General features: G+C 45.0%; 1 protein-coding gene across 8 annotated transcripts in view; it reads right to left on the bottom strand.

Moving 5' to 3' along the window:
* LOC120834010 (dedicator of cytokinesis protein 9) overlaps window positions 1-14,048 on the bottom strand; it is a 58,883-nt gene that overhangs the window by 35,481 nt on the left and 9,354 nt on the right. For 3 of the 8 annotated variants that reach the window (XM_078090418.1, XM_040201736.2, XM_040201738.2), the window contains exon 1: window positions 1,059-1,348. The exons of 3 other annotated variants lie outside the window; for them this stretch is intronic. In XM_078090418.1, coding sequence (XP_077946544.1) covers window positions 1,059-1,172 — 114 coding nt within the window. In that variant the 5' untranslated portion in view covers window positions 1,173-1,348. Of the gene's footprint in view, window positions 1-1,058; window positions 1,349-7,353; window positions 7,540-14,048 lie in introns of those variants that run through there. 2 more of the 8 variants (XM_040201724.2, XM_040201726.2) reach the window with 1 other exon arrangement.

Raw genomic sequence — 14,048 nt, 5'->3', positions numbered from 1 at the left:
ACAGAGTTACAGAACAAAAAGATGAGTCATGAACAAATTAACAAATGCACACCAACAATGACCCAGTTTCATTTTCATAAACACCTTCTGGAAGTCACCAGAAAACCTTTTATGGTCCACCAACACCTGACGAAGCTGAAAACGTCTGCAATTAAAATGGATTCTGATATTTACAGCCGCTGCTGAAAAGATTAAAGCGACGGAGGCCTCTTGTGACCGGTGACGGATTCCTGACCCCACTGCGTTGTTGCTGACTGCACTCTAAACCCCTCCGGGTTCTTCCCCATTGCTTCGTGAAGCGAAGGTGGTAAACCACAAAGTACACTCAGCATTGAGTAAGAGAATGATCACACGCAAGCAGGAGCCGTGCCGTTCCTTCAGCCGGCCGTGCCGACCCCTGGCCGATGGACAGTCCCAGCGATTATTGTCGTTTATCAGTCTTCTCTCCAAAAACACTTAATGCGTCTTACGGTCTTCTATGAGTCCCTTCTATGTTCAAGTCCGTCCAATTAAGCACCAACAAACAGGCATGCGTTCATCCCTGGAAAGGCCATAAAACTGAAAGTCAAGAAGCCGTCTCATCCACTCCCTCTATCCGCAGTGATCTAGCAGCTGTTTGGCTGTAGCACCCACTCCTCCCATCACTGCACCCTCTCCCAGCAGGGAACAATGGTGCTGTGTAGCGCCTCTCTACTAACCCACACATTCTTTCACCGTCGTCTTCACGCGTCTCAGCCACTGGACACCTCCAGGACACCATCAGCAGGCTTGACTTTAGAGCCACATAAAAAGTTTTACAAGTCACGGCCATCTTAAAAGACAGTGTGCTGCCTCAGACCAGGTGGGTAAAGTTCACCGGTCCGTTTTATGCCAACGTTACACCTTTTTAAATGCCAGCTGGCAACGTCGTGTAAAACGAGAGATGTCCAAAGCGAAGCAGAGCTGACACTCTTTGTAGCGCGGCCCTCTGTAAAACACCTTCCTATGAATCAGAAACAGCTATTCAACATAAACCAAAAATAGTCTTGCGTGTCTTTAAAAGTCCTTGAATGACTTACCACCACCTGTGGCCCCGCGTCTACCTCAGCCTCAGCTGCAGCCAAGCCCCTGTACTGCTGCGGACTCTCAATGACCAACTCCTTCTTCGGAGCTTTACTAACCCTTCCTTGCATTGTCAACAGCTAGATATGTCCGAGCCAGAGAGAGACGGACAGCTGGCATATCAGACGGGGAAGAATCCTGGTGGTGGAAAAAGTTTAGTTAGTATAGTGTGTATTTCCCCTGGAAGACCCCGTTGCTGCCGGCCTCCCTTCTCAGACTGCTCTGTCTGACTGAAAGCAGTGGACTCACACCCAGGCAGGACATGGCCCCTCCTACACAGGGCTGTGCTGCCTGGGGGAGTTAAACACCCTCCCACACACACACACACACACACACACACACACAATAAAAGCTATCTGAACCCCACGCAATCCACCTGCAGAGTGACACAGAGTTGACGAAGGCAAAGCAAAGATACACATTCCTCATGTATTACAGGCCGGTCAGCCACTCCTTGTGTGGGGGAGCTGGAATTAGAGCTGCCTTAGGTTCCATCAGGAGGAACGAGCAGGGAGAGGACGGGGCGACAATGGGGGACTACTTTTCGGAGGCGTTCTAAGAAACCGCTCCGGCGCGTGCAGGGTACACGCTGTACGAGGGCAGCAACGAAGGAATCAGCTGCAGCGATTTAGGAGTGATTTCCTCCGTAAACATCACAGATAAGCTCCCAGACTGAGCTCATCAGATTGCAGCAGGACATGGGCAAATCTTGACCCACATTAACTATTAAAGACTGAGGAAACACACGATTTAACCCTTTCAAGATCAGCAGTGATGATTAACGCGAAGTTAATCATCAACACGAACTTTGACGATCAAACGTCGAGACACCGAGGTGTTTATTGCTGCCAGTGGGTTCAACTGGCACAACGGCAGCTGAGATGGAGAGCTGGAGATTAGGCCCAGCTTCTGTCTCGTGGATGCATCTGCTTGAGGGGCATTCCAACGCGATGCCTCCACAGTCAACAGAGGCCCGACCTACAGATTCCTCAGTGGGCCACAGCAGGGGAGGATGTTATCTTTTCACGCCTGCATCTGAAGCTTAAGGAGTGTGGAGTGGGGGGGGCGGTCGCATGCTCTTGTGGGCCCCCCCTCACACACACACACATCATGATGATAAGAATGTTTATATCTCAATAAAGGAAAGGAGTGGGGAATTACACATGAAACTAGAAAGGTGCATTGATTAGAGTGCAGATTTCAACCAGTTGTTTCTGCATCTCAATACTGACGCATTGTGTGAGGGAACAAATACTGCCGCATAATTGGTTAACCCTCCGTCTAGACGCTAATGGGCTGTGAGGGGCTCGTAAAAAACACACTTCATTCGAACTCAAAACAAGAGGCGGTGTGTGCAGGCCATGGGCTCATAGGCATTGTGTAAGACACTTCATTAAACTTACAAATGGCAGCATCAGACAATGCTCACAATCAATGGATGGATTAAGAAAGCGTGAACCACCACAACCACTGGAGGTCCTTGAGCGTGGTGCCATGACTGGCCAACCCAAAATATAGTGCGCTTCGCTGAAGCAGAATAGGAGATGAGCCGTGGACAGAAACAGAGGACACACTTACTCGTCACCACTGCATCATCCTCCTGGCAGAGAGAGTGATAACATGCTTTCAGGTTCTTGACAAACGTGATTGCAAACCAAATACCATCATTGTTACTCCACTGTTTGACATTCCATACACCAAACTAAACCTGAAGATGAATCAATTATGGAACTGTGTGTTATTTGCACCCTTAATCTATCTCATTCCAACACGTCATTCATTAGACCACGACCAGCCCTCATAACCCAGCCTGAAAGCAACGCCACCTCTGATGCACATTCGGAGGACAGAGGGAGAAAATCTAACTATGACACAAACCACCAGCTTGACTTGATCTATGCAAAGACTGTGTGTGTGAAAAGGATCTACTGTAAGCTGATCCTCCGACCAGGTGCCAGCAGGCTCCATGGTGGAGAGAGTTTCATCCTAGGGGGGCGCAAAGGATTACCTCTTTCTAAGAGCAGCAGAGTGACACAACTACAGTCTCAGATACCTGTTTGTTTGTAGGTCAGTGTACACTGTAACGTTGTTGGACTTTCCAGAAAACTTTGGACAGATAAAGAAACGTGCACCAGGATTGCATTCATTACTTACAACCTTTCTATACGTTATTGGATGTTTATCATAACCATAATCCCACGTGGGATTCTCACCAAAGGGAGGGTAGGGTACTACCACCCTTCATTGCAACATCCTCAGTCCACTTTCATCAGATGTCTTTCTAAAACACAAGCTTGTTTAAAGAATTATACTACCATATATATATTGTAATGCTGAAACATTGTTTCCCTGACACAACATTAAGTCAATTTGCATGTAGACCAACCAAACTGCTGGAACAGAAGACGTTTACTTGAATCCCCCGAACTGCGCCAGGAGAATAATACTACGTCAGAAGCAGGTGTTTGATCTCTGAGTTTCCTCACCCAGACATCTCGTCCCTGCAGAAATAAGAGCGACTTCCTCTTTGCTATGCAGAATTATCCACGGAAACCAACACAAATGCATCTCCTCTCGACGAGTTGGCTTTTGGGTCTGAGCAGGACGTCCCACTGAGCCCGCTTAGTGGCGGAACAAACACTAGTGTTCAAAAAGAAGATCGAAAGAATGTTTTGGACAAACGTTTTCTGCTCAAATGCAGTTGAATATCTTCTCCACATATTTAACATATATTCCATTTCTATCAGGTTGTCATTCTCTGCCTGGACAAGACCACAACTGGGGCCTTTTGATTACCCAACGCTTGGCTTGACGCAATCACTGCAGCATTGAGGCCCGAAACAAAACAGGGTGTAACGTGGAATGTGACAAAAACATAACCCACCCCCTCGCCGCCGCCACTGCAGCAACACCCGGACCCCCCCCCCCCATCCGGCAGGCATCCCCCAGGGAGCACCGAGCAGGGAATTGAGGGTGAGATCGTGAAGTGGAGGTGCACGGACACCACGTTGTGTGTCTGCGCCCTCTGCTAGTATCATTAGCATGGTCGGACGCGGGAAACAATGGCATCGAAAATAACAGGATGTCATCATGAGACAAAGTCAGTTGTGTAACCGCACAGCAGCACACACGGTAAAACAATCTGCGCGTATCACTGTTGCAATATTTTAAAGTGTGCCGTTGTTTTACTGAAAAATTGATTAAGATGAGAAATGAAAGCTGCAGGGAGGGTGATCTCTACTGATTCTCAATACCCTCCGGGTGTGATAACCGTGTGAATGTAACGCGCGTCACGGGTCACAACTGGTTAACTTCAGGGTGAAACAAATCACCAGTCTAAAGGTGTGTTTCTGACTGTTCTTTACTGCGTGAGGGAAATTATTATACTGAGGACAAGTGTAGGTTGTGAAAAGGTTGTGTCATGCTGTCAGCTGTCAGTCCAGCAGTGTTTTTTGTTCGCTTTGCTTGTGTTTACCCTGTCAGCAAGGAGGTGTGGCCATCTCCTGTTCATCCTGGGGGGGGGGGGGTTGTGTGTGAATAAATTGTCCTATTTAATTATTTCCAGAAAAAGTAGAGTTCTTTTTTATCAGCATATACATTTGTAAATACCTTTTTTATCCTTCGTATAAAAATAGGCTGCGAATTGCGATGATTTCACAATGTCATATTACAGACACATGTTTAAACCAAGAGTCTGCATCTTAGCCAAAGAGGAGACGACAGCCATAGTGAAGTAATTCAATCTATTAAATGGATTTCATCTGCAAAAAGCCGGTTAAGTATTTCATCAACGTCCCAGAACATGGAACTTATAAAAATAGCATAATTGACTCATTTTAAATGGTTCAGTGCGAGTCTGAATTTGAAGCATTACTCACAAAACGTCACCGGATTAAAATGCACTTTTATCTGTGACCAAGCTGACGTGACCAATTTCGCTCTTTTTCTCTCTGCAACAGCACACCTCTGATTAAAACTGCAGACATCGGATTTCATCCGCACTAAAACATTACGGACCAGTAAAAAGAGTTCTTGATAGCCTCCTGGAGAACAAAAGCGAAACACGACAATGTTGAATGACAGCAGCATACACGTTGATGCATTAACTCCGATCAGTGACTTATATTTGTGAAATTCCACAAGGAAGGAATAGGGAGAGCTGTTGCAATCACCTGCTGAAACAACAGCGCAGTGAAAAATGCTAAAACGGGCCGTTTAATTACTCCATGCCTCGAGAGTGCAGATCAGCTTCCCGTCGCTGGCTTCGTCCGTGAGTGAGTGAGTGAGTGAGTGTGCATGTGTGAGAGCGAGTAGGAGTCTGGCCTTTAGCCCCATCATCTCGCTTTTAGAAATAACGACCTGCTGCAATCAGGAGGAATTATGAGGCCAAACAGAATGTTGTATATATTTTTAGAACCAGACTTATGGTGCAAATAGTGAATCGGCAAAACACGTCCAATACAGAACGGTCTGTGTGTGCGCTACTGCTCAATTATAGATATCCTGGTTTAAAGTGAAAGCCTAGTCGACAGGACAACAGTGGTGTCCCAAAACAGATAAAGCAGCATTTCTATTCAGCAATAGTTGTGTTATCATCACTGTACATGTTTCATGGAGAAAGTATATATGTACACAGTTGATTATTAAAGACAGAATGTTGGTGTGTTTAACATCAGCCAGCAATATTTTCGGTTAAGAGCAACACAGTGCTCTGGATCGCTCCACTGATGTGGACACACAAACACACATTGAATAACTGATGCATTTTACATGGCAGCCAATGCAAGCTGGTTTGCTAAATCAAAAAGGTTCACAGATTGACTTTAAGCCTGATGGAAAAATATCAAGGAGCTGAATAATAAAACAAGCAGGCGAAAAATAACTATAGTTAGTCGGCAACATAACAGACCATTTGTTGTATCAACTGATTGGAGGATGAGGAAACGGTATAAAGAAGTATTATTCATTGCTGCATTTAGTTTTTTGACACGACTGATAACCTTTCACTGCAGTGCAGTCGTTCCCTCACAGAAATGTGTCGAGCAAACCGCGTCCGCGGCACACATTCAACTTTTGATTTGTAAGACTGCTGAATGCTGACGGAGGATTAATTGACCCCGGCTGGTTGATTGATCCCTGAGCCAAGAGGAGCAACCATACCCTTGACCCAATTCCCTGCTTTCAGCCGCGGCCCACCGTCCCCGTTCTCTCTGCCGGGAGGAGACCTCACACACAAGCGATAAGGGGAAGACAAGCTGGTACGGAGCACCAGAAGCTCCGCCAAGAAGCCCGTGATTGATTTCCAGCAGACACAGCGCTCACTGTCCCCCCCCTCACCCCCTCTCACCAGCCTCCCGGCCCACAGAGGCTTTAACCCATGCTGCAGTGCTTAGTGAGAGGCAAGATCCAGCACCAGCCCCCCCACTGCCCTACATTTTATACGGTTAGGTGGTAAAAAGGTTGCGCTTTTCAATCGGCAAGGGACGGTGCATGAACTAATATCATTAACATTTCATTCATTTATCGTATTCATGTCCTGCATTTACCGTCTTAATGAGTTTTGTTTTAGGCACTTAAAGACGTCCCCTCTGCACGGGCTGAGCTGGACAGTAAATAAAGAATGAGTGCAGACTTCGAGTAACACAAAATGAAAACTATTTGGATTTATCAAGCAAAAATACAAAACATTCACTTGATCCAGCTTCTCGTTTATGATCATTTGCTGCCGTCTCGACACTAGTTTTATGATTATGAGCAGTATTATGAGACAGCTGACTAAACAGAAACTTTACTTTGAAAGGAAACGGGGAGAAGGGGTATCATAATGTGTAATAAAAGACACAAAATAGTAATCAATCTACAATTTAAAAAATTAGCATCCATTTTGATAGTTCATTATTTAAGTAATTTTTACCATTGAGAACTAAATATTCACCAATTTCCTACTTTTTAAATATACGAGGATTTATGCTTTTCTTAGTTTCGTATTAAAAAATACCAAACATCTTTAGTTGTTAGACAGATATTCACCCAAAAAATGTGTTTTAAAGAGGTTACCGTGGGCTGTATTTGTTATTGCCATTTTCACGTATTTCATTGAAGAAACAATAATAATTGATCACGAAAATAATCTATAATTTCCACACCAATATGTATTTTAGGCCATTTAAATGCAATGAACAGCATGATACTAACGATACAATACGGTAATGTCTCACACACACACACACACACACACACACACACACACACCTTCAGTATTCTTGGTGTTGGCAGTGCACGCGACTCTCTCCTACTCAGCGCTCGCTCAGCCTCAGATGGCCCGATGGGCTCAGCTGCTCCCTTACAGATGTAGCCACTACAGTTCCTCTCTAGGACGGTACGCAGCCCGTCGATCACCACCGTGCTGGTCGTGCACCCCATTCCTCCCGGTCCAAACAGACATCAGTTAGGAGAGACTGCCCGTGACCCAGTTTCCCAGATCGTGCCCTGCCGCTCCCTGGTCCATGGTCTCCGGCTCTGACCCGCAAATACACAGCTGCTGACCGGAGGAGAGAGGCTGGTCTCCGGTCTCACTGTAATTCTGCGCTGGTTGGAATACCTCAGTCAGCAGACGAGATCCAGTGAGTAAGTGAGCGAGGTAGAGCAGAGAGGGATGGGGGGGGGGCGAAGGATGCTGTGAGCTCTGCATGCAGCTTCAACCAATGCTGAGCTTCGGTGCAACGCAGGCTCACATGTGCATCTGTCTCACTGACTCACCCATGCACTTGCTCATTCTCCTCTTTAGGCATTTCTTAATTCTTTACTATTGTTATTCTTTTAATTTCCACATTTGCATGATGTAGATTTGACTGTGTATGAAATAAATATTTATTCCATTTTTTAACTCAACAAAAAGACTCCTGGGAGCCGGATGAATAATTGTGGATTAAATGGGGTTACAATAAACGCGGTCTTATATCCAGAGGGAGAGTCTGATTCCATGGTCAGGCAAACAGCAATATGGCTGAATGCTTATTTAGTTCAGCTGAGGATCCAGAGCCAAAGGCGGGCATGGATGAATCACTGTATCTCGGTAGAAAGCAGCATTTTAAAATACAAAATTAAAGCAAGATCTGTTAATTTATTCAGTAAGAACAAAAAAGTACCAATAAAAAAAAGACACTTTTACTGCATTAAAATGGGGAAAAATCCTGACCCGACTCTCGTCTCTAAGAAACCTCTGTTTACGAAACATATCAAGGACATGGGAGGATTTAAACCTTTTAGGCCTGGACATCAAAAGATTAGCTGCTGCTTGATCACAAGCTGGTCTATCAGCCAAGTACACCGATATATTGGGAGTAGAACAACAACACTTTTATCACACACAGGCTTTTTAAATGCCGGGGAATTAATCATTTGCGCTCATTTAAAAAGGTCTTAGAACGTCAAAAGGGAGGACAAACGATGGCACAGCAGGACAGATGTTGTGAAAAGATGAGATCTTAAAAACAACTTTCCATGTACTTTGTCTTTCTGCAGGACCTTTGCAAAGAAACTTTCGGTTTAACATAATCCTCATCCAGCTCTGGGTTACAACTGAGCTTTTCTACCTGCTGTTTGCCCATGTTGTGAGGAAAAGGACGAGTAGATAAGCAAACGAGGAAGTGTTCATCTTGGTTTATTCATCACTGCTCTTTTCCTTCCTTCAGCTGCAAGTTTCACACTCAAGGACCTCTATGACCTCAATGGGAATCGTCAAAAAGAAATCCTGCTTGTCACATTGCCATGCGCATGCAACCTGATATGCAGCGAGATCCTGGCAGCAACTGCGCTAACCTCCATTACTTAGTTATTAGTAGCAAGTTAGCGATAAAAACATGGTAGCAATCTGCTTTTTAGTGGTCAAGCATGAAAGCGACTGACCTTTTAATATCTTACATTAAAAGGACTGACACAGGCACATAAACACACAGAGAAAGTGGAGGATCTCTTACACGATGATGGTGCACTAAGAAATAAATGCTTGTACCCATTCCTGCTGCTGCTGTGTTAATATTTCAGTAGTGCTTGACACACTGAACTACATTCGAGAGTACGAACTTAAGAGCTGCAGAGGAAAGCAGCCGAGAATATGAGGGGATTCAGAAAGAAAGAGAGAGAGAGGGAGAGAGGGAATAAAAGGGAGATACTGGGGGAGGGACAGACCAAAAGTTGATTATTGGCAGCGATGTATTAGAAAATACATCTGCTGTTCGGTTTATCTCTTTTCTTTTCTCACACCTCCGATTGTGTCTTCATCCCCCCGTCGCAGCAGAGAGGGATTTCAGGCTTAAAATAACAAGAAGCAATCTGGTGTAAAACTGGACAAGCTGCAATGAGATACATCCCCTTTCTGAGAATCTGAAAGAAGCAAGACAGATTTTCTTTAACTTGAACTGTCTTTTTTGGACAAAGAGTGCTGATGACACTCGCAAGGCTGCGCGAGGCCAAACGTGGACATTGCAGCTAGTTTGAATAACACAGAAATAAGTAATGACCTCTCAAGTTATTACTTTTTGCAGCAACTAGTTTGGAATTATTGCTGCCGGTTGTTACTGAACGGGTACCAACTCAAACAGGAGCTCAACAAAGTGGACAATGATGCCTTTTGACTTAAGCAGATGTTGTTTGAAGTCTGGTGGTCACAAACTGTTTGCCCTAAGGACCTATTTCTGTTGTCCATGTAAGGACATGTCTGCAACAATGCATAGAGGCTGAGACCATACTGCTGTAAGGGCGTTGTACCCTGATGGTAATTCAAGCACGGTTTGCAAGTTGATGTGGTTTGTGTTTATATGATGAACTTCACACCATGAACTGATATAGATTGCTGGACGCGTGAATCCTGGTTCAAGGCGGATAATATTAAGCATTACTTACAGATACCACGGAGGAAAAATAGTCCGGAGCAGACCGGCTGTTCAAGGGGCAATTCTTGCAAATATGACGATACAAACATGCTGAGCAAAATGTATCCTAATAGAAATTAAGTCCTCCAACGCAAATTTGCGAGTAATGACTTTGGCTTTAAATCTAATTTACTTTGAATGCCCATGAGTAGCAGCTGGGTATTTCCATTGCGAGGAGACAGTATACATACAGTATCATCTAATCACAAGAGATCAATGAGCAGGGACAGCTGCGACTGAAATGCTAAAGTGACTAAGTGGCATAGACAGATCTGTGCAAAACTCTCCCAAAAATGTCCCAACAACATCAGCCAACCATGTGAATACCAAGTCCAAGGTTTTAATCCAACCTGGTCTCAGTCGGTCTCCATCTAAGGGTATCTAGTGAAAAGAGGGTGAGATGCCAACAGAAAGTTTGAGTTTCTCTGTTGTACAAAAAGTCTACTGTACTGATGAATTATTAAGGTCCGGTGGATTGTTGAGTCATCGGGTGCAGCAGAGGTTTCTTTCTACAGACGGTGTCACAAGAATGTCTGCAAAAAGCACAAGGCTGCTCAGAAAGCAACAAACATCATAGAAGCAGTTTCACTTCTCTCTGTGACTGTAACACACATGGCCTTTGGTATAATCAATATAATATGTTACATATATACTACTGCCTGACATGGTACACGCACATTGCAGTTCCCTTGCTCAGCTCATCTAAACCGTGCGTCTCTGTAGCAGACAAATTAAGTGGCGCTGCAGCCTCCAGCAGGACACAGTTGGACCGTGTCAACCCCACTAAATCTTGAGTTGGAGGTCTGAGCAAGTGAGAACACCATAGAGGAGGGGGAGGAGGGAGGGTGAGGGGGGGGGGTAAAGAGTGCTGCGGCACAGAGTGGATCTATCTGCGGATGTTCAAGTGCGAACATCCTCTGTGGGATGAGGGAGCTGCTGCTCATCCCTGCAGCAGCTGCAGAGGAGATAAGAGCCGCTCTGAAGCACTGCTGTGTGTGTGTGTGTGTGTGTGTGTGTGTGTGTGTGTGTGTGTGTGTGTGTGTGTAGCGACATGGATTATTGCTGCCGTCATTACGGCGAGGCTTCACTCTCTGCACGCTTCCTGGCATAGTGTTGTACACAACTCACATATTATCAAATATCTGCTGTGTATTTACCTTTTAAAAACATTGGAAACAAGTCAGTGTTTGTTGTGAATCTATGAGGCCCGGAAAGCATCCTTCAAATCATACAGTCGCATGACCAAATTATAAACATGTAGAATTTAAAAAAAAACATTCATGACTTTACTTTTGATAGAGCTGCAAATAACATCACAAATAACAAAAAACAAAAAAAACTTTTCATGTCAATTAATCTCTCAAAGTAGTGATCATTTTTGAAATCTGAACTATAATGTTGTGTTATCAACTGTCCAAGAAACAAAAATATCAGCTGACATTATTTAAAAATGGAGAACGACAGAACCAAGATCAGACCAATACCTATATATTTTTGGCACCTGGTGGAGCAGTGCTCATCCTGCATGATAAGCAATAAGGAATATTGAAATATTGTAGTAAAAACTTCTCCCTTAATCAAAGGTTACTGCTTTAAGCTCAAACTCATGTGAGCTTTGCGTAGAAGTGACGTCAGATCACATTTGATTTGTCGGTCTAATACAAATCTGACATCCCCAGACTTGTTGCTCTTTCTTTTTATTACAACAATCTTCCGCATATGGACATCATCAGTGGACCAGAGTAAACCCCAAACAGCACCGCTCCTATTCCAAGCTGTTAGCAGCGAGCGGTGGGCGGGGCCGATAACCAACATCAAAGTCGGCACATGTGGACAGAAAGGGGTCTGCTTGAGTTTCCCCTTTCACAGAAAGGAGTGGACGATCCTTCGCACAACAAAGGCAGAAATGTGTCTCGGAGGAGTAGACGGGAGTTTAAGAGGAGTTGGCACCTCATCTGAGACGCCTCTCCAGGAGGAAGGTCAAGTCAGCAGCTGGCCACCACTGCCGTGCCCAGGGGTCTGCTGAGGGGCTTTGCAGGGTGTGTCTGCCTGTGTTTTGTTTGCGTTTGTCCAGAGAGAGAGAGAGAGAGAGCGAGAGCGAGAGAGAGGCCACAATGTGGGAAACCCACAGTGACATCACAAACATATCCAGCTGTGCAGGGCAGATAAAACTGGCATGGCTCCCGGCCGGAGCTCTCCGGGGACTCAAAAAGGGAAGTGGCTGTTTCCTGCTGATGCTGCCATAACAAAAGCCACCTCTCTCTGCCCACTGTCCTTCCAACTCAACCCAAACTCCTAAACACCAGAGACAGAGTGATGCTCAGCTCCTCCAATGTTTAACAACACAAATGGAAGAGGTAAAAACTGCGGCAACAACCCTCCAGATGTTTTTCTTTTTTAGTTTGTCAAGTCAATTTGGCTGCATCCTAGAATAAAAGTTTGAATTGGTTTCCCAACAGCTTGTCTGAGAGGAAAAGGATGTGGGTACAGATTCAAACGTGTGTGTGTGTGGGCTAAAGACGGCCAAAATACATTTTAGATGCAGAAGTTTACACTGCTGCCCAGTGTTTCATGCAACAAATACATGGAATACGACTAAGCCCCTCGATGACCCCAGACTGTCACTCTTAAAATGGTACAGACCAAATACACAAGGGCCACATCCTCTTCCCTTCACTTGGTATTTTGGGACGGTTTATTTAAGACAGAAAGAAGAAAATGACCCATTCTCCCTGGTACAGCTTCCTGTTCTTTGTGCTGGGGTCATCAGGCACAGAATAAGTATATGTTGCACAAAGGACACAGGCACATAGTCAGATATACACACACACACACACTCTGGACCCTGTTTGTGTTCCTAAGTGGATCTGTAGTGGGGTTGCCGCGGTCGGTTCAGTTCTTTATTAAGAGATGCTAATAATGAAGCCGTGCTTTTCCACGGCCGAGAATATATGAAGCGGCGCCAAGACCAGAGGGCCTGCAGTCACCCTCGCCAACTTTGTTTTGGCTTCACTATACACAACACTGACTAATCTCATTAAAAAAGTTGCTTATTCAAGCTGTCAGTGCATCAAAAAAAAAAGATTGAATCGCATATTTAAAATTGATGTAATGAAACTCATTTTTGAATTATTTAGTATAGTTTTCTTAGGAAATTGGATCATAACAGTCACAAGAGAGCATTACTGATGAAAACAATCATTGCAACAATTGAATCGCAGTTGTCTGGCGGCAGAACGTAGCCGATCATACACGCGTGTGTGTGTGTGTGTACACATATGTCCCACACACACAGCATATCGAGAGGCTCTATGCATTAGTCAAATGTCCGACAGTGTATGAATGCTGTTACTGCCCCCTACAGGCACAGGACAATACTAGAGTGAAGAACATTTACATTTACAAATTATGTATCATTAACTCACAGCAAAAAATAAATAAGCAAACAAGCTCCTTGGGTTCCTCATGCAAAGACACAACTGTCCCGCGCTGTGGATTACAGTGGTGGTCTTTTATTCAGCGCCCACTGTACTCAGATGAACACTCAGATTGTCTGGTATTGGTACAATGCAGCCATTGTTTGTCACATGCTTGTCATTTTCAGCAGCTCAGTGTGAAAACAATCATTCCCCGCCCTCGACCTGCGATACAGGAAGTAGATATCGACGGTATCTAGACTGGACTCTGGGGGAAGACAGAGTTACAACAAGTCGGACAGCAGGATTTAAATCCCAAGCAGAGGTCTGAGTGCTTCCTCCTCAGGCCGACACAGGCTTAGCGATGACACCGACACACGGAGGGAGGAGTGAGGTTGTGACTGGCTGCTTGCGCTGACAGCCACTCAGAAGAAGGCAGGATACCAAAACATCCCGTGTTGTTTTGAGCCGCGTAAAAAAAAAACACGTAACCTCCACGTCCAGCTGTCGTCACTTATAAGTGGTGCGTGTGATTTTGATCCAAACACTCCTTCGCCAGGTCAGTGGCCAGCAGCCAGGTGTGAAGGAGGTACCGGAG

Source organism: Gasterosteus aculeatus, chromosome 16 (assembly GCF_964276395.1).
Source record: "Gasterosteus aculeatus chromosome 16, fGasAcu3.hap1.1, whole genome shotgun sequence".
Lineage (NCBI taxonomy): Eukaryota > Metazoa > Chordata > Actinopteri > Perciformes > Gasterosteidae > Gasterosteus > Gasterosteus aculeatus.
The sequence above is the reverse complement of the archived record's forward strand: the minus strand, read 5'-3'. Positions and strand labels throughout refer to the sequence as shown.